Genomic DNA, 21,082 nt, shown 5'->3' with positions numbered 1-21,082 from the left:
TCGTGAAAACTAATAAGGCTTATCGAGTATGTCTGATATAGGCAAGATAAGGATAAGGTTCGTTGATGTGCGGTGTGATCCTGAAAAGGTCGGAGAGAGTTGGTTGGCTTCTAGCAGTGGCCTATGTGGCACCTTGGCTGGTCGGGTCACCATAAGCATGCCCAAGCTGACTTGGCCTACTGAGATGGTCAGTAGACATGTTCATGGGTCGGGTAGCCCGATGGTCCAGCCTGCACCCTGGTTGGTCTTGGTCATATAATTAGTTCCGTGGGCCTAGCACAGTAAGTCTGACTGTATTATGGGCCAGGATCAAGATTTGTCAAAAAGCCCAGACCGGCTCAGCATTATATTTATTATGTATTTTATATATTATATAAAATATATATAAGTAATATAATAATGATTGAAATATATATTTATAATTTAATATATATAATTTATTTTTCTTTATAATTTCTCTTTCACTCTCTATTCAGCCGTTTCAATAGCATTCCCGAGATCGGGCCTTAAAAAAATCTATTAATACAGAGTGAAAGCATGACCTGAGCCGGGCCCTTGATAAAGTAAGCAATTTACAGCTATCTATTAGACCTGAAACCAAACATTGTACACCTTCTGAGGTCCTAGTGGGGTAGCCCATCCCCTTTCCCTTAACCCCCCAACCCCTGGTGGCAGCGGGATTTGATCCCAGGTCTCTACTCCGACGAGTCAGAGAACCTATCGGTACACTAGAACTTAATATACTGAAACTAAAACATGCTTTTGATTTGTTGCTTCATCTTATATATATATATATGCTATCTGGCAAACGATGACGCCGGCCGGTAACAAACAACATTAATTAACAGCGATGATGCCTCGCTGCCAAGACAAATGCGGGAATGTTAGTATCCCATACCCATTTGGCCTAGTTGGAGATGCGCCATCTTGTTACAGAGATGAATTTAAGTTATTTTGCAACACCGCCGTTGATCCTCCTCAACTGTTGTTGTATGATCGTGATTATTGGACGGTTCGCGATCAGATCGTTTTGAACATATCACTACAAGGACAACTAACGTTCTCCATGTTGGCTGCTGTAATGTGTTACACTGTGGAGAATAAAAGCCCAGAGTCAAAAACTTTTACCAATTTGCCAAGTGCATACAGATTCTCCCACACCAGAAACAAATTCACCGCCATTGGGTGTAACACGGTTGGCATCATTTCTGACCACACTGCCCAGGAATTCCACATCGGTTGCATTTCATTTTGCCCTTATCGTATGAACGTGACGGATTCGTCTTGCGATGGCATTGGTTGTTGCCAGAGCAAGATACCAAAGGATCTTGGTACACTCAATTTGACACTTGAAAACTATATCAAAGATAACGGCTCAGCCTACACTTGGAATATCAGCAGATGTAACTTTGGCTTTCTGTCTGACGAAGATTGGTTCTCTTCAAATGCGTCCTCTCTATGGAATTCAAGAAGCGAAGTAGAAGACCTTGTAGACGTTGGGTTCAGAACTCCAGTAGTACTGGATTGGGCAATTCGGGATAAGACTTGCAACGAAGCACAGAGAGAGAAGAATAATTATGCCTGCGGGAAGAACGCCTATTGCTCCAATTCCAGCAATGGCCCTGGATATCTTTGCCACTGTAAGAAAGGTTACCAAGGGAATCCTTATCTCCCCAATGGATGCCAAGGTACAAATTTACTTCAGCCATTCTCTTTTGTCTTCAAAGTTCAAACTGATTAGGTTATGTTAAGTGTATTTTCTTTGGAATATCGACCACTGTAGATATTGACGAGTGCGAGGTTCAGAATCCTTGCCGAGAGATTCAGATTTGCGTTAATACCATTGGGAGTTTCAATTGTACTTGCCCACCTGGTACTCATGGCATAGATGAAAATGAAGAGATGCATTGCGTATCCTCATCACATAAAAAATTTCCGGTTGTGGAAATAGCTTCAGGTACTCAATCTTCTCCCAAGCTATATATTCAAGCCTTTCTCACCTGTTTTTCTAATTTCCATCACTATCATGCTCGTGTTTCATTTGGGGGGGTGTTACAGGAAAGATCCCAAATGAATTTTCTTGCTATATCCGTTGTTTGCTTGAATAAATTTTGATTGCTAAATATGATAGGTGTGGATTATCAAATATTTTTTAATTGCATACAAAATGATACTTGAATAATTTATTTAAACTTTTTTTTTTCTTTTGCAATTAATGCATGCAGGAATTGCAACAGCAATAGCTCTAGCAGCTTTGATTCCTATCGGTTTTCAGGGGCATTCCCTTATTCAGAAAAGAAAGCAAACTAAACTAAGGCAGAAGTTCTTCAAGCAAAACGGTGGCCTATTACTACAGCAGAAAATTTCAACGCATGAAGGCAATCTTGATAGAACTAAAATCTTTGTTATAGAAGAACTAGAAAGGGCAACAGATAACTTCAGTGAGAGCCGAATTCTCGGTAAGGGTGGATTTGGTACAGTTTACAAAGGAATGTTATCAGATGGAAAAATAGTGGCCGTTAAGAAGTCCAAAATAGTCGATGAAAACCAAGTTGATCAATTCATTAATGAAGTTATCATTCTTGCACAGATCAACCATAGAAACATTGTAAGCTTGTTTGGCTGTTGTCTGGAAACTCAAGTTCCCCTCCTGGTTTATGAATTTGTTTCAAATGGAACCCTATCTCACCATCTCCATGATGATGGATATGTTTCATCACTTTCTTGGAAAACTCGCCTGAGGATCGCCATTCAAGTTGCAGAAGCCCTTGCCTATTTGCACTTTGCTGCTTCTATCCCAATATTTCATAGAGACATCAAACCAAGCAACATTCTGTTGGATGAAAACTACAATGCCAAGGTTGCAGATTTTGGTATTTCAAGGTCAATACCTGTTGACAAAACTCATCTGACAACTGTTGTGCAGGGGACTTTCGGCTATTTGGATCCAGAATACTTTCATTCCGGCCAATTTACAGATAAGAGTGACGTCTATAGTTTTGGAGTAATTCTCGTGGAGCTATTAACAGGAAAAAGGGTTATGTCTTCTACTAGACCTGAAGAAGAGAAAAGCATAGTTATGCATTTCATATCATCGACTAAGGGTAATAACCTTTTTGATATATTAGAGACTCGAGTGGTGAATGAAGGAGAGAAAGAAGAACTTCTCACAGTTGCTAAGATTGCAAAACAATGCCTCAAGTTAAATGGGAAGAAGAGGCCAACCATGAAAGAAGTTGCCGCTAGCCTTGAAGGATTGAGAAGGTTTGAAGATCATCCACAAGCCCAATCTACATTGCACGAGGAGAGGTGGTTAGCAGATCAACATTTATTCCAATACAATAATAATGAAACAGAGAAACATATCGACTTTGGCAGTATTAGTTCGATAACTAGTACTAACCATGACGATTCATGCCCTTTCTTGCCTTCCACAAGTATGGATTCTTGGAGTACGTAGAACGTATGGTGGTTAATTTTTACTTATATATTTTGGTACTGTGTAGTTGATTGGATGGGTTTTAAACTTAAGATGGGTACTATATCAATGTAGCAATAGATGATTGATGATTATTTAAAGATAGATAAATATGAAACTAAAGAAGAAAATATGAAGTAGTTCTTATTATTTATGTTTCTGAATGCTTGCCAAATGGTTTGAATTGGACCATGCCAGCCTTAGACACCAAGGAACTTTATTCAGGGGTAAAAGACTGGATTTAGTCCATGGTTTTATAGTACAATTGTTACTGTCATTAGTAATTTGCTTGTATAGTTGATTTTTCCAGTTTTCTAACGTTGGTATCAGATCAAAACTTCAAATATGTATTCAAGAAAACATATTTTTTCATTGTAAAGTTCTGAAATTAGACCATTTGAGATGCCCAGAATAAATCGTCCTAGCTATATGGGGTAAAGCTTCATGAATCCCGTTAAACTCTAATCATTTCTCACTGCTTAAACTCTAATGGCAACCGCATCTACCCATGAATTATAAACCTACATAACCAGTTGAAACCTCTTATACAATGACTTTGTATCACATCCTTCCGGTATCAGAGAAATTGTCTAACCTTAGGGACCGCTTGTTTCGCACTCGGAACCAGAATGAGAAACTAAATCAAAATCCTTTGAAGTTAGAATCAGAATGGTCTATTTCCATAGTCCGTTTGATTAAAACAGGAATGAGAATGAAAATTAAAAACAGCAGAAACGAGATTTCATTCTCAAGGGCAAGGGCATTCCCTCAAATGAGGAAATGTCATTCCATCAGAAATAGAAATAAGATTTCATTTCCATCCAACCAAATAGATAAAATCGAAATAGCCTATTTGGATTCCAATTCCAGACCCTTATTCCCACGAATCAAACGGGACAATAAAAGCTGTTAAACTTCGGATATCTTTTAATGATTAAATAATTCATTAAGATAGGTTGATGGTTGTAAATAAATCCCCCATTACCCCCAAAAGGTATGCTTGGTGTAGGATTGTCAACGTGTTAGGTCTCGACAGAATGAGGGGTATACCCAGGCCCAAGTCCCGAGTAGGGTTGATTATATCTGCCTGGGTCCGCAATACCCAGCCCATAAGGTCGGGGTGTATGTGAGCCAGGCTGGGCCCGGACACTCAAAATTATGTTACAGCCGTGTAAAAATCCTGCTTGGCCCAGCCCATGATCATCACAATTATATAAGAAAACGCAAAATCTGATCCAGAGCTTGGGCTTATGGGATCTGACCCAATAAGACCTGGCAATGATTAACACATAGTTTGCTAATTAATTTTTGTTCTCTTACTTTTTTTTTTCTCAAAACACCTCGGCTATTACTGTGCAGAAGAATATTCAGTCTTGGATGAAGAATAAAGGAAATGGAAGGTACTATTTGTTTATTGTTGGTTGTGAAAAAAAATATTTATTTTAAATTCCCTATGGCTCCATGTATTTCAGTTGTATTATTCTATGACAGTCACCGTTATGTTATATTTTTTTTTCACTTTTTGTGCTTATATATTCCTGTACTGCTAGTTTCAAACAGTTTATGTGATATTATTGGAATACGAACTTCGGCCGAGCAAGAGATGACCCTTGATTTTGCATGCACTGATGCATCTTATGTATTACAATGGGCTTAAAATAAAATCTCTTTTGGAATTACTAAACAATTTAATAAGATAAATAGCATGTTTGACACGTTAATAAGATAAATATATTATTTACTGAAAATCAATGGCTTCAAGTCATCTCGATTTTAGTTTCCTCAAAATAAATAGGAAATATAAGGCAATGGACAGTTCAAGGTGCGAGGCAACAGGTGGGACAGGCTTTTGTTTAGGGTCTCCCAAGCCCAATCCGAAGACTTTAGGCCCAGAATGCTGCTTAGGCCGCTGGGCCTTCTCGTAGTAATGCCTAAGTATGTTAGCACAACTCCCATGTTAGCTAAACCCTAACACAAATACATATGCATGTCAATTTTTAGTAATGAGATAAGTACATGAAACAATTATAAGGATATAGGTTCAATGGCATTTGCTAGCACAACCAATTAATATATAGGGTATTTTCTTCCTGCCTTCAAGCCACCACTCAGGTACAGACTTCATTGCAAGTATTTGGCCTTTGCAACAATTTCCATTTGATTTTTAAAATAATATGGAAAAAAATGAATACAGTGTTTTGAAAAGTTAATCCGGAGGTTGAATCGTTTTTGCCTCTGAATTGTGAGTCACTAGTTCGATCATCCGAATCGAATTAATCAGATCATGCCATATCAGTAATACGTACATACATATGCATACATACATACATATATACATACATATATTTGTGTGTATAGGTATATATAAACATGTATTTTAACAATAAATCATATATAATTATGTTTTATATGAAATATATGTATTATTTTACATTTGATTTATGTTTTTTAATTCAGTTGTTAATTTTTAATTTGTAAAAAAATATTAAAATTGAAATTTGAGGCTAGAAAAGGATTTTTTTGGCGAAAATAGTGGGGCAAGGCTCCTTGGGATGCATTTAGTGTGTGTCCAAAGTTTGCATACACATTTAGTGTATGGCCTTCCAAAGTTTACAAAGTTACGGCCTTCCGAAGTTTGCATACACATTTAATATGCAACCCGTGACCAAGTCACTGGGTCAAATGGGTCAATGGTCCAATCATCAAGGTCAATCGATTTTTTACTAAGTCAATAGCTTTTCATCTCTCTCCGGGTTTTACTCTCATCAGACCTAGAATATTGACTGGATGATGGTTTGAGGGGGTTGTGGAACAACTAGATTTCAAAAAACCCTATGTTTCCCAAAATTCTTAAGACCTTAAGGATCCATAATGTAAATTTTAAAATACCCATAAATTTCCATAATCCTATTTTTAAATTAAAATACCCCCAAATCATGTGGCTATCAATTGGCTTTATATGCTCATGAATCTACTGTTTGGGCTATGACCTGTGACAGTATTAAAAATCTTTTGGCATTGGACAAGCCCATTCAGGATACTTAATTAGTTATCCAATAAAAGAAAAAAAGCAAATTCAAATTGTACATCGATAATCTATACATTCAAAGAGTGTGTGAAGGACAAGGGTCTTTCACCACATAGAATTTTGCAAAAAAAATTCTAATCCTTTTGGTTTGTTGTCTGAATTGGAACTGAAATCCCTTCGGAATTGGAAGCAGAATGATTTATTCCCATGGCCTATTTGATTCAAATGGAAATCAGAATCAGAATTGGAAACAACTAGAATAGGACCACATTCCCAAAGGGAGGGGAGGGCATGGCCAGTCCCTCAAAATGTGGAAATGCTAATTCCAATTTGATAACAGACCCTATTCCAGTAAACCAAATGGGCCCTTAAATTAACTTTCTTAATCTCCTATCATAAAGTCTGATAAATCTCAATTTACAAACATGTCTCCTCACAAAAACCTTCTTATGTCTTAAAGTCAAGGTTTATAACATCTCCCCTCCCCCAGTAAATCCTTTATTTCTTATTAAATATCTTTGGAAATCTTTTGAACCTCTCCAATCAAACAAGGGTGTGTAAATTAGATGGGTTGGGTGAGAAAATATATATGAACCTTGGACCGAAATCAATCTGATGATGTCTAAACTTAAATTTTCCAACCCAAATCTAACCAAATTTTTATTTAACCCCATCCATTTCCATTCTAGTATAAATACAAAAGTTAACTCACGATCAAATTTAGTCATGAGTCTTTAATTCTTTCAATAATCTTGAATTCTTTTAATAAGGGTCCGTTTAGTTTACAGTCAATTTTGGAATTGGAATTAGAATTGAAATCTCTCACAATCAAAACCGGAATGGTCTATTCCCATAATTTGTTTAGTTCAGATAGGAATCAGAATGGAAATAGGAATCAGGTGGAATGGGATTTCATTCCATGGGAGGGGGAGGGAATGACCAGGGGAAAGGGATTCCAAATTCGCCCAACTACTTTCAAGACTTATGTATTACAATCAATAAAATGGATGCCTGTATGTGGAAAGCACCACTTCTACAAATAGTGGAATGTGCAGTAGAGCAAGGACAGTAACAGGAGCAAAAGCAAGCAAAGCCAATAGAACGACTACCAAAGGAAACTGATTGTCCAACATGATAATATAGCCACCGCTAAAAGCTACCATAGTCGCAGCCACAGAGAGGAATAGCATCATTATTCCGAATATCAGCTTGCGAGGCAATGCATTTAGAAAAGTTTCTTCAGTGTAGCGTGTAGTGAAGATGGAAAGGAACATGAGCAATGAGGCTGTGGAAGAGAAAAATGCTAGAGCATCTGATATCGCAAACACCTTGAAGGAGTTACTCCTCAGGAAAACTGGGATCCCTTGATTGTCTTTATATCCACCTGGTACAGTAAAGCCAGCAGCAAAAGCTACTGTGACAATGAGCACAGCAATAAGTGAACATGATGTGGCTGTCTCCTTCATCCATTTCTCTCCTTCAACAACCAGGTGTTTGTGCTCTTTAGTAAATACAGCTTGGGCTGTCATGTCCTCTGAATTCTTCAGGTTCCCAAAATGAGGTGGTACTATCTTTTCCACTTCCTACAGTAACAAGAGAAAATATAAAGAAAAATAAGTAAAATTTCATAATTTTTTTAAGGAAAAGATTCAGGAAAAACTCCAAACTATTTTATATATGCATTTGTATATGCTTTGATACTATAATATTACAATTCCTTTACCAAAGAGTGCTCAAGAAATCTCACCTTAAACCATTGGAGTTCACTCTGCATCCGTAAAGCTGCTCCAGGAATACTGTTGAGTTGAGGGGAAGTTGACAATTTCGCAGCAGAATGCAAAATTGTGTCCTTTGAAGTATCTCTGTAATTTCCGATGGCTATTGCCGATCCAAATGTCTTCTTTAAGAACTGGAAAATCTTGGCTTGCCGGTTTACTATTGCATTTTGAAGTATACTCAACATAGTATAACCAAAATATCCAAGCATAGGAGGATAAGATTGGAAAACAACGTTAAAGAACTCGACTACTCCAAATTTTGCTGCAACAGAAAGTGATGATGCAAGTAACTTCGCCACTTCAAGTTGGTTATCTAACTTTATAACTTTATGAACGAGGTGCTCAAGTAGAGTATGTGCTTGGATATGCATCAACTTCTTCTCCCATACTTTCTTGAGACTCGGTTCTGTGATGCAAAGAGACAGAGAATCTAGTTTAGAAAATTGTTTTTCCTATCTTGTTCTAGAAATAGAGTTACTTCTGCAATTTCATCTTCATTCAAGCAAGTTTAGATTGGGATAAGTCTTGAATTGTAGATCATAAAAGATTTCAGTCACAGTTCATATTTCTTCATCACCACACAAGGGGAAGAGTAAGTATAAAGAACAAGAGAAAAGGGATGTATCTACGTATGTATGTATGCATTACATGTACACATTTACAGTTATATTCCAAGTGGATTATCTTATTGATGTCATTTTCTTGTGTACACTTTACCTATTTGAGCTAGACTTTTCCAAAAGAAGCAATTCACTGCAATACAAAGCCAACCAGGTTAGCCTTTAGTTGATACATCTATCTTGCTAAACAGGGGGTTGGGGGCTGGTGATGGAACTCACATTGAGTGTAACCATTGCATTCCTGTTCTACTTGAATCCCTGTGGAACAAATATAAAAATGTTAGAAGACTACTGGAGTCTCATGAGTCATGACCCATTCAGGCGAACCGGGCTTTACAATAACGTCTGAACCTTGGGTCCAAATCTGATCCAACCCAGAACCAGAACCATTCTGGACACTGGTTTCTGGGTCAATGGTTCAAACGAACAGCCTGTTCTGACAATAAATAATAAATAATTAAAGCAAAAAATGACGAAAAACTGTTGAATGGATTGACGGTTCAACCACCCAGATCAATGGGTCATTGACCAATTCAAGGGTTTTTGGCCAAGCACCTGGTTTAGAATAAAATGGAACCAATAACCTAAATGGTTCCCAGGCCAAACAGTCTTACTGTCCGGGTCAATGGCAGTTCAAAAACACTGGCTAAACCATATTACAAAGTAGGCCCGTATTGGGCCTGGGATGGTTTGGTTATGCAAATTTAGAAATTGAATGAAAGAAAAAAAATATACACGAAAGAAAATTATCAGATATGTTCACATGTCCAAGAGTGTGGCTCATGCTAATTATATACATATTGTGGAAAATTAATAGGGCTGTATGAAATTAGGAAACAACCGATTATGTGAATACACGCATATAGGGGATATAAAAGATATTTTCAGAAGAGAGAGCAACAGAGTTACTGGCTAGATTTATTATTAAATTATATATCCAGCCCAAGGCCTATGATAAAAATCGATCTGGCTAATTGGGTCAGACATTGTTTAATAATTGGGCCACTTCTGGGACTCTTTTTTAAGGCCCTACAGGATTTGGATACTTTCTCATAGGTGTGGTAGAGGTCCACCTTGATAGCGATCCAGGCTCAATATATTGAAAATCCTACTTAGCATTAATACATTTATACATGGGTAATTGGTATGGGTATTATAGAATGTTAGCAGCCTCAGGTCAGGTTGGGCCAGGCCCTGGCAAGATCAGGGCTCAAGAATTCCACAGCCACAATCAAAGCCCAACTCAAGTGGAAAAAATCTGGGATTCGATGACGGTGGGACAAATCCAGGCAAATGCTTGGGTTTGATTCTTTTTTCTCTTTCCCTTATTTTTTATCAAACTACAAAACATTTATATTAGCAAAACTTATTCTTCCTAATCTAAGCCTTAGGTTAGGCTCCACTGGGAAGGAGGACGAATAAAAATATTTAGAACGCAGAACCTTGTGTTTTATATTACTTTGTTGTAAACTGATATATACATTCAGTACCCTCTTTCCTTACATATCAGATACTCTATCATAGAATTAGTTTGAAAAGACTATAAATACAAATATATACAATATAAATACATACAAAATAATACAAAATACAATATTTTGCACTCTACATATTTGTATTTGTATTTATACTCCTTTCAAAGTTGCAGGTTGACTTTAGCAAAATAGAAATTCTTCTATATTTTGAGTAAATAAAAGAAACAATATTCAAGGGCATATTTGGGATAATTCCCACAGAAAATTTTACCTGTTTTTTCCCCTCTTCTTTGTTTTATGAAAAAATGCATGTTAGAAGAATCAATTTCTTGACATTTACAAAAAATCCGCAAATCCTGCTTTGATAATTCATTACTCGAGCTAATGGTTAAATAAAACTCATCTAAATTACAACAATAACCATCAAAATTTTACTTACATTGGTATATCTGTCTATCCCAAAATCCAAGATGGTTTCCGCTTTGAAATGCATGGGGCCTTTCAGCCAAATGATACAAGGCCTTCTTCCATGATTCAACGGATTTCGATAGTTCGGTGCACTTGTGTATTAGATCCAGAGCAACGTCTAGTAGAGATGCAAAATCAAAGAGAAATTGTTACTAATCTCTCTCTCTATATATAATAAAATATAAAATTATAAAATAAAATTTAAAAACCACTAATGATAATTTGTCATTAGGGTTACGTAGGAATAAAATGTTAAGAGACATGGATTATGGTAGAAATGTAGAATGTCACAATACTATAATACAAATCTATAATAGCAATCGTAGGGGACCCGATTTAGTCCCAACGCAGGGTCCCAGCAGCCATGGCAACCGTACATTGGAAACATTTAAACATACATCGTCTTCTGTCTGGGCAAGCCCGTACCCACATCGTTCCAACCACTTTTTTCAATCTTGCATTCGGAATATCTCCCCTACAAGATCTCTCCTACTGTAGAGGGATATTATTATTGTAAGACTGTAAAAGCTGTTCGAATGGGTTTTACCCTGATTAAAGTCGAACTTATTCAAACATTTCATGGTAAGAACAAGAGAGATAATGCACTTGTTGGGAACTTTAGGAGATCAACCCTAGCACAGCTTGAAGTGAAGTTGGGTTGGTAAAACTTAACCCTAATCCGGAATGGGATATGCTCCTCACATATGGACGCTTTACCGGCACATACACAGTGCATTGAAAACATGAATAATAACTTATAAATACGGGAGATATTCCCAATGCAAGATATAATGTGTGTGTGATAACGGTGTGATGCACCCTGAATGAGGAGCAGATCTCGTCTCCCCTAATCCTGACCCGATTGTCAACCTGACCCAACCCAACCCTGTCCAAGTTGCAGTCCTACCTACCGTAGATGTCAGCGTTAATCAATAACTCAAGAAGATCCTCCGCAGCATCTAACTTCAAGTCTTGTATTTCAGTGTGTTGGTAGAGAGTCACAATCACATCCTTTCTACCCGCAAATGCAGCCAATATGAGCGGTGTATTGGCACTGGTATTGGAACGGGTGGATTCAGTAATCAACAGCAACTCCGGAATATTCGTTTTCAGCAACTCATTTACGATCTCAATTTTGCCGGAGAGAGAAGCAAGGTGAAAAGCCGTTTGTCCGAAGCAGTTCTGTATTCGAAGGTCTTGTTCTGAGCTGTGCTTCAACAAAGTCTTGACACATTTTTCATTTCCTTTTGTGACAGCGATGTGAAGAGCAGTGTTGGAGAACATGTCAACCTTGGCGCTTGTGGCTTCTTTGTTCGTTGTCAACAACGTACTGAGCATTTCTTCGTCATCGTTGAGTGCAGCGTTATACAGTTCCTGATATCTGCTCAGGCCTTCACCTACATTCTCCCCTGCAAATACTGAGCCCCATCCATATACATACAACTTGTCCAGCAGAGATAAATGAGCTGTTATGATGCTATGAATATGAGGCATGGCACGAGGATTAATGGAAGCTGGGTAAAACGCCAACTGGATTAGAGGGTCTACGTGGACATGAATGGGAGTAAGGGGGATCATTTCTGAATGTGATAGCTGTTCAGCAGTTATGGAATTATGGAATTAGGGGTGCAATTTGGGTACAATTTAGGCAGGCCCAATCTGAGCCCATACCGACCCAGCCCTTAAATATTCAGTTCTTGGGTTAGGATTGGACTCAAAAGTTCTGGTTTCTAAATTTTTTTAGGCTGGACTCAGGCTTAGCCTTTAGAAAGCCTAAACCCAATCTGAGTTCGGCCTGACCTTATCCCAATCCCATGCATACCTAGCCCATTCAACAGCTATTGCGTTCAGTTTATCCTTATTAGTATGGTTTAAAGTATTGATATATATCGTATCTTTTATAAAAGATACGCTCTTTATAAGTGTTTTGGAACCCTATTTTTTAATAAAAAATCTTATTTTTAGTTTTCTTAAAAATTAAAATTTAAAAAACAAAACTAAAAAAAAAGTGTTTCGGCTCTTTCTATGTACCGATATGATACTGTTGATACGAGTATCGTATTGATACTTTAAACCATGCTTATTAATCGATCATTATTTTTAGCCTACCCTAACCCATTTTAGAAATTTCTGGGCATAGACATAAGTTTTGTTCTGGCAGATTTACGATAAAGGATCCATGAAACTGATTCCATATAATTTTTTCTATTTTTTTTCTGTAACGAATCCATGTAGTTGGTATATAAGGCTTAGAAGATGATGATATATATTATTTGAATAATATTATATATTATATGCATATTATAATATAACACATATAATATATATTATATATAATAAAATATTATTATATATTTTATATTTTATATTTAAAATCATAGGCTCGAGTGCCTTTACCAACCTATAATCACCTCTATTGCTGCCATGGAAATAATCAAGCGTTGCAATACTAAACTTATGACCCCTAATTAAAACATGAACACAGCAGCTGCGATGGAAATAATCAAAGGATAAAAGCTGTAGCCGTTTGGAAAAAGACGGTCTAAGCTTGTTTTAAAGCTTCTTGCAGATGACTCTTAGCCATTTAGTTTTTTATTTGTCATTTTAATTAAAATAATATTGATTCTAATTATTTTTTTTATCCCACATTGTGCTAACGTGTCATGCACATGAAGCTACAAACCAGCCCAAACTATGTCAGTATTTCTTTCCAAACAATCAAAGCATTTCCCTAAGAGAAAAGGCTTTCAAACCAAACACAGCATAAAAATAGATCATATGTTGGTTTTGAGTTATTCCAAAGGACTGACATGTCTATATTTAACTGGGGGGTCTCAAGGAAATGTTGCAACCACAGCCACAGCGAATTTTATCATGAAACAAGGTAGGCCTTGCAGAAAAAACCTGTCAACCCCAAATATTGAATCAAATATTGGTACTTTTCAATGCATAAACATTTATTTATATGTTAAAATAAAGTTTAAAGTTTTTATATAAAATAAAATAAACTATATATGGGCTGGGCCGGGCCTTAGGCCCACACTGAGTTTTTGCTTGGAAAAGATTCCGACTCCCCACCTCTACTCTACCCATCCTTCGAGTGCTACTAGCACCTCTGCATGCATCATATAAGCCTTGTTCCATCTATATGGGTTCAGATACAAGAATCCTGATAAGAATTAAGCCTTGTCCCATGTCTTTTCTATGATACGAAATGCAACCTTAAGAAAGGGGAACCCTATTTATTTATATACAAGGTGATCTTCGATTAAAACTACTAAATTTTATGCTTGGGAAATTCTGATTCAAATTAAAGATATAACCAACTAGTATACCTTTTCCAGATGCTATGGACCAAGTTGTTCAGTTGGAGTCCTATAAGATAACAGAATCTCCTGAAGAGAGATTAGAAATAGAGAGGATTTACCTAGTTCCTGCAAACTATAATACATCTCCTGTTGCCGCTTGACATGGTACCACATTTTGCTGTGCTCTTTGCCCAAGCAATCCCACGCTTCTTTGGCTGATTTCAAATCTTTAATGCGAGGGAACATCTCTGATCCGCAACAAATCTGAATTACATGTAGAGCTTTGGCGTTCTTCTCCTCCCATGCTGCTGCAACATTACTGAAATCATCCAGCGATGGCCCTTCTTTTCCTTCCACAATGTTCCAAAGGCCTTGCCCTCTAAAGTAGTTCTCCATCCAAATTTTCCAATCGTCGTAGTTACTCAAGTTGGGCTTAAGAAGTTCAGGAACCATAGCGTTTGACATTGAAATGGGCCACAATGTTGATGATCTTTCCTTCCCAATTTGATGAGATTTTAAGATGATGAATCATAAATTATTACTAAACTAATCAGCATATTATATTGACAAAATAATCAGAGATCAAGTTGTTTGGGTATGGTTCTAGGTCTCCTGTCTGACCACTGGTTCGACCAAATAAAATAAGCTATTATTAAGGGTCACTATTCGCAGCCTAGCTAGGAATCTACGCCTGGAAGTTTTCAGACTTGGGCTTAATATTTCATATCATATACATACATTTAATATATAACATTGAAAACATAGGCCTAGAAGCCAGGCCCAGAAGCTTATATTTCAGGCCAGATCCCGAGCTGGGTCAGGCCCAGCTGGTTCGGGTTCTAAATTGTATGATAAGTGCTAAGCTTGGCCTCCTGGGCCTGGCCTATTCCAGACCATGATCATTGATCACCCTTCACCCCTAGCTTTTATTGAATCGGCCAAATTGTTCCAATTCCGTACCATAGTGGGGGGTCAACATTTGATTGGACTCGAGATGTTCTATCTTCTATGTATACCCAGATCCAGCCTCTAATGTGAATTGATTGCGGGTAGTTTGTTGGTTCCTGCCTTCTAGGGGTGTCGATTATATTGGATTTGGTTCAATCCGATCCAGTTCAATATGAGTTCATTATTATAAATGGATCAGGTCTAATCCAATTCAATGAATAATTTAGATCATTTTGGAATGGTCCAATTTAATGTTTGGATTGTTTAATTTGTTTAAATTCATTTTAATTTAGATTGGTTTAAATCCAAATCCAATCCATTGATACCTATATTCTTATCTTATATTAATAGATCAGATTTTAGCTTAATCCAATCAAATCTGATATACATTTATTACAAATGGATCAGGTCCAGTCCAATCTAATAAATATTTTGAATTAAATTGGTCTAATCCACTGGTTTTTTGGTTCATCCAATCCGTCAAAATTGTTTTTGGACTGGACAGGTCCAATCCAAAAACCGGTACATTGACACCCTTACAGTGCCTTCATTGTTCAGGTTTGATATAAATAATTCTGGACATGACATAAGAAAAGATGGCAGAGGACTACTTACCGACAGAAGGGAGATAATTCAACGTTGATCTTCTACAAATCAACTCTTTCGATTCTTTGTCGAAACGTCTGCAATATCGTTTTCGCGAACTGAAACCTGTGCAACATTGAGAGGACTGTTTTAGAGAATTCATAATCCCTTTGATTATATAATTAAGGGTTTGGATATGGGATTCTGCCGAGCATCTGTTCTGTTGTTCGGGCTTTCCTGGTGCATGTCCTGATTGTTTTATTTCTTTGTTTGTTTTAGTGGGTTGGTAAGGATGGGCTCATCTTTGGCCTAATTGGACCCAACCTCTCCTTCACCACTTAACTATTAATCAGAGTTGGACCCAGTTGCCCCAGGTTGGGAGAGAGAGAGATTGGTAGCTGAAATGCATTTGGGGTTTTAGAAGAAGAATAAAGAAACGCACCTGAATGCTTGGAGAATTAGAAGTGCAGCTCGGTTACTGTGGTATAGCATTTGGGCTTTGGACATTCGTACATATAAGCTCGAGAAGGCACGCATTAAAACAAAAACAAAAATAATAATAAAGAACAAAATAAGACAACGATGTAGATGTCCTTCGACGACGTTTTCTTTATTCATTTATTTATTTTTGGTAAAATATTTGGACTACTTCAAATCCAAGACAGATGATTACACTAATTAAGCTGAAATAATTAGAATATTCTTTTGATTATTTACCACAACTGCACGGAAAAATGACAGAAGTATAATTAATAAAGAAGAAAACAAGCTTCTGTTAGGTGGATTGATAAAAAAAAAATACAAAGATCTGGAATTTGGGGCACCGATGCAAAATAAAACCTTAAAAAAGGAGTAAAGGACAAAGAACTGTTAGGTGCCCCAAGTGGTTTAGAATAGGGGTGTTTGATCGAGTATGGTGTGGTTTAGAAAAGATATCAGAACAAAATAATAAATTACGGTTTGAAAAATACTCAAATTGGTACGGTTTCTTGGGGGATTTTGGACCATTCTTTGATTTTATTGGGCTAAATCCAATTAGAAAGCCCAAATAATATTCCTAAAATTAAAAAATAATTAAAACTTTTATTTTATTATTTTATGATAAAATAAATAAGTTTATTATATTCATAGTTTTATACATTTGAGGTAGATATATTATATTCTATTACATTATATTTTACATATAATATTTATTCATCATCTATTTATATATATAATTATATTGTACATTTATAGATTTATATTCCAATGTACAATTTATGATTTGGTTTGATTTACAAATTCCATAAAATCAAACCAAAATCACAAACTGCAATTTAGCAAAATATTAAATTGAACCAAACCATTTTCATGTGCAAACTGGACCAAACAATAAATTCAGTTTGCATTGATTCAATTTTACGGTTTGAACCAAACAATGAACACACTAAATATTTGGTACCAAATTGACCACAACACAGTTATAATAGGTCTATGCAACCTATCAAGAGTGCATCGATACATCAGTGATATATACACATAGGGTTCACCTGGGATCCACACCTTATGTTTATTGAATATTAGCGTCTTCACTCTTGATAGGTTAGGTTAGTGATATAGCCAAAGTTGTCCAACCAATCCTCTACGAACATGTGCATACCAGGGGGCAGTCTTGTTACTCCCTGGTATTTTACCCCAGACCACTTGGATGATGAGCCATTATTATGAATGTCATGACCTTAGTTGAGCCCTCTCACTCATTAATGTCAAAGTAACACTCGACCATGTGATCACTGTCTTAATGGTCTTGGCTTTCATTGCACCCTGACCTATAAAGCTGTTACAAAGAGCCCATAATATAGTCATCAAGTGGACCTCACCTATAAATAAGGGTGAGGAGTTATAGGTAACTCTCTTACCCACTTTTATTTTCAGTTTTAAGTGTGAGTATCTTTGAGTTTTTGAGTTTCTTAAGTCTATTAGGTTCAATTTTATTGATCCATGTGTTCTAATAGATTAAGTATAGGACTAACAGCATCTTCACCCTCTTAAGGTCTCAAGTTGGGATAGATGAAGGGGTGATTTAATCTGGTACATAAAAATGAAAAATTTCTAGTCTCATGATCAAACGAGTGAATTAGTCATTGAAATTTGACATATAATAGGTCTCTGAGCATGGTGCTAAGGTTTGGTTGGTAAATTGAGATTCGTATGGTGAAAATTTATGGTTGACATTCTGTAATCAATAAGGTTTACTGAAACTGAATATTGGCTTGATAATGAGACAATCGAGGGAATTTTGTAATGAAATTTGGGGAATAGACATTTTAAACATCTTGAATCTGATGGAAAGGTTAGATCTTTGATAAGAGGTATGAATTGAAAGATTTTGTTTAGATTAGGTTTTAGCTTATATCTCATCAATCAATACGAAGGCTTGAAACAAAAATGGTCAAATCTACGATGTACTAGGGTTTTTTGAACCTCTGAATACGGTGGTGAGGTCTAATTGGTCAAATGCCATTAATATGTTAATTAACAAAATTTGTTGAAATGGAATCTTGGCTTGATAGTGGGTCAAATGAAATAATCTTGGGATGAAATTTGGTGGACAAACAATTTTGAATATCTTGAATCGAATGTAAGAGATGGATCATTGGTCAAATTTGTGGATTGAAAATTTTGATTTAGACTAGGGTTATAGCTTATGGCATATGAATTAATAAGAAGGCTTTAAGTAGAACATTGCATGGTCAATGTAGGAAATTAAGGTTGAAATTGGATAGGTGGGTTATTTTGAGAATTTTGGACTTAATGAGTGGTGTTTGATTGCTTTGGCTACGGCTTTTTGTGCATTTTAATCATAATAATCAAATTGGTATCTTTGTTGACCACACAATTAGATATGAAATTTTTTAGTTAAAATTTGGTGTGTAGGCATAGATTAAGATAAGGAATTAGATGTAAGTATTAGATCTAATAAAAATTTGTTGATTTTGGTTGTATAGTTCTATTCATCTAAGGTTGTTGAAATGGAATCTTAGTATTTTTGAGGTTAATCATCGTAGATTTAATGTGGGATTTAGGGGTTAATCTTATCTTAGTTTATTTTGGACAATGGATATGTTGGATTTTATTTCACTGAGTCAAGGTGTGAACATTGCGTAGATCGGGATCATTGGAGAAAAGTTGGTGTGATGAGGTGGATCATTGAAGTTTGTGTAACTATGTTAAGGTTTCCTGTCTAGGGATCATGTCTGATCGAGGTTTTAAGGCCTATGTAGTATCAAATGTTGATCTTGATGTTCTTATTGATTTTTAAGTTTACTTGTGTGGTTTACACGTGAGAGGGGATTTTGGGTTTCAACAAATCTCAAGTTGGTGTGTTTACGTTTTTATGCTTTGGAGTCTCAAAAGTGGGCATAAGGAAGTAGGTTGAAGGGACCAAGCAAAATTTCAGTGATGAAAAAGAAGAAGAAGAAGAAGAAGAAGAAGAGAGAGACAGAGAGAGATTTTAAGGATTCCAATATCCTAATAACTCATAACAAAATAAGCTAATCTATATCAACAACCAACCTACCCTTGAACCTTAACCAAGTTTTGTCCTAGTTCTAAGACCTCCCTGATCAAGGACAAGAGCAGGACATAGAATCAGAATATCTGATGAAAAGGTCCCCCACCCCTTATGGCAATGATGGAAGAAAGAGTGAGTAAAGAGAAATAAGGTAAATAATTGCATCGTTTGAAAAGGCAAGTAAAACCAAAAATGGCACTCCAAGTAAAAGCATTAGGTCATAGCAAGATAAAATTTGTCCAACTCGGATGAAAACTAGTAATGGCTTCAATGAACAACAATTAGGCATCACCTAAACTTGGTGAAAACCCCAATCAGGGTACCGAGGGCAAAAAAGGGTAAAAAAAGTCATGATAAAAGGAGTTCACTTGATTAAGAGGCTCTTAATGGGGAGTCATCCCAGTGTCTTCTTTTCCTATCTTTAAATGGTAGGAAAATCTTCTTCTTCTTCTTTAATTCCATATGAAACCTCCCTTCACTGTTTGATGCACACCCTAATTTCAAGAAATGCAATCAAACAAAGTTCGAACCTAAGGTATCTAAGTGCTTACGTTATGACTAGGGAAAGTGAACCAAGATTCTAGTATCTTCTCCATAAGCACCTCCCTTTGCAAGGTTAAGTACCTTTCGTCATGCAAAAACACCCTTAATAACAACAACAACTATCAATGATCATCAAATCATCAATTATCAAAATCCTTGTCAGAATCGTGTTTTTCAAGTGACTAAAATGTATCAAAGAAAAAAATCATCAATCAAAATTAAGGAACCAATTTAATACAACTTATTAAATTAAATCATCAAAATTGTCAAGAATCTAATTTATTAAAATAAGTTTATTAAATTAAATCAAATCAGCTCATCAAATATCAAAAATCAAAATTAAGTTTATCAAGTCAAATCAAATGAAATTATCACATATCAAAATTGTCAAAATTCATCAAATCAAGATAATCAAAACAAATCAGATAAATTCATAAAAAATCAAAATTAAGTTTATCAAATTAAATTAAATCAATTCAAATCGTCAAACATTAAAATTGTCAAATTCATTAAATCAAGTTTGTAAAATCATCTCATCAAATATAAAAAATAAAAGTTGTCAAATTTATCAAATTCATTATCAAAATCAATGTGAACAAGTCATCAAATCAAATTAAAATCAGTATAGCTCACAAAATACCAAAATCAAAATAGTTAAGTTTATCAAATTCATAAAAATCAAGTTTATTAAATCATGAAACCAAATCAAATTTAATACAACTAATCAAATATCAAGAATCTAAATTGTCAACCTTATCAAATTCATGATGTCAACAAGTCAACTCAAATTTAGATCAACTGATCAAATATCAAAAATTAAAATTGTCAAATTCATTAAATTTATCAACAAGATCATCAAGTTTATCAAATCAAAGTCCACCATGACGTTTCACACTAATCGTTTAAAATATGTGAATCATTGAGCATAAAAAAACATGCTTATCAGTGTAGTATTACATTGATTTTAATGTAGTTTTTGCATCAATAATCAATGTAAAACCCCATCATAAGTGATGTTTTACATCAATTTACGATGTAAAACTCCATTCTATCCAAACACCGACAAATCTGAACTAGAGTAGAATTTTACATCGATCTTAATTTACACCACAAACAAATACCAACAAAACTGAACCAATGGTGAGGTTTTATCACAAACAAACACAACCTAAGTTTATCAAAATTCATCATCAAAATCAAGTTCATCAAATCATCAAATCAAATCAAACTTGGTGCAACTCATCGAATATCAAAAACCGGATTGTCAAAACTATGAAAATCATTAAAATTCGTCAGGT

The 21,082-nt window shown here is 35.8% G+C and overlaps 1 protein-coding gene and 1 pseudogene across 4 annotated transcripts; one reads left to right on the top strand and one right to left on the bottom strand.

Annotated features, from left to right (window-relative positions):
- Nucleotides 1-850: 850 nt before the first annotated feature.
- Nucleotides 851-3,460, top strand: LOC148852328 (wall-associated receptor kinase 4 pseudogene; annotated as a pseudogene).
- Nucleotides 3,461-7,469: 4,009 nt separating this feature from the next.
- LOC148852327 (uncharacterized) lies at nt 7,470-16,193 on the bottom strand. Of its 4 annotated transcripts, none has more exons than XM_088947428.1 (9): nt 16,131-16,193; nt 15,719-15,814; nt 14,275-14,645; nt 11,759-12,265; nt 10,819-10,965; nt 9,124-9,162; nt 9,002-9,037; nt 8,254-8,690; nt 7,470-8,089 (listed from the first exon to the last, which is right to left on the bottom strand). In XM_088947428.1, the coding sequence occupies exons 3-9, from the start codon at nt 14,618-14,620 to the stop codon at nt 7,502-7,504; spliced, it is 2,100 nt and encodes a 699-aa protein (XP_088803554.1). In that variant the 5' UTR covers nt 14,621-14,645; nt 15,719-15,814; nt 16,131-16,193; the 3' UTR covers nt 7,470-7,501. The 4 variants fall into 4 exon arrangements, with proteins under 4 accessions (XP_088803554.1, XP_088803555.1, XP_088803557.1 ...); XM_088947429.1 differs by having other exon boundaries at nt 11,759-12,256; XM_088947431.1 differs by lacking the exon at nt 11,759-12,265.
- Between the last annotated feature and the right edge of the window lie 4,889 nt (nt 16,194-21,082).

This window comes from Nelumbo lutea, chromosome 5, assembly GCF_056320005.1.
Source record: "Nelumbo lutea isolate HS-2025 chromosome 5, American lotus-T2T, whole genome shotgun sequence".
NCBI lineage: Eukaryota > Viridiplantae > Streptophyta > Magnoliopsida > Proteales > Nelumbonaceae > Nelumbo > Nelumbo lutea.
The sequence above is the reverse complement of the archived record's forward strand: the minus strand, read 5'-3'. Positions and strand labels throughout refer to the sequence as shown.

Coding starts and splice junctions, on each gene's coding strand:
- LOC148852327 (XM_088947428.1), bottom strand. CDS start 14,620: ATGTCAAACGCTATGGTTCCTGAACTTCTTAAGCCCAACTTGAGTAAC. Junction 9,163..10,818: donor GGATAGACAGATATACCAAT/GTAAGTAAAATT, acceptor TTTGTTCCACAG/GGATTCAAGTAGAACAGGAA. Junction 8,691..9,001: donor GAAAAGTCTAGCTCAAATAG/GTAAAGTGTACA, acceptor TTTGCATCACAG/AACCGAGTCTCAAGAAAGTA.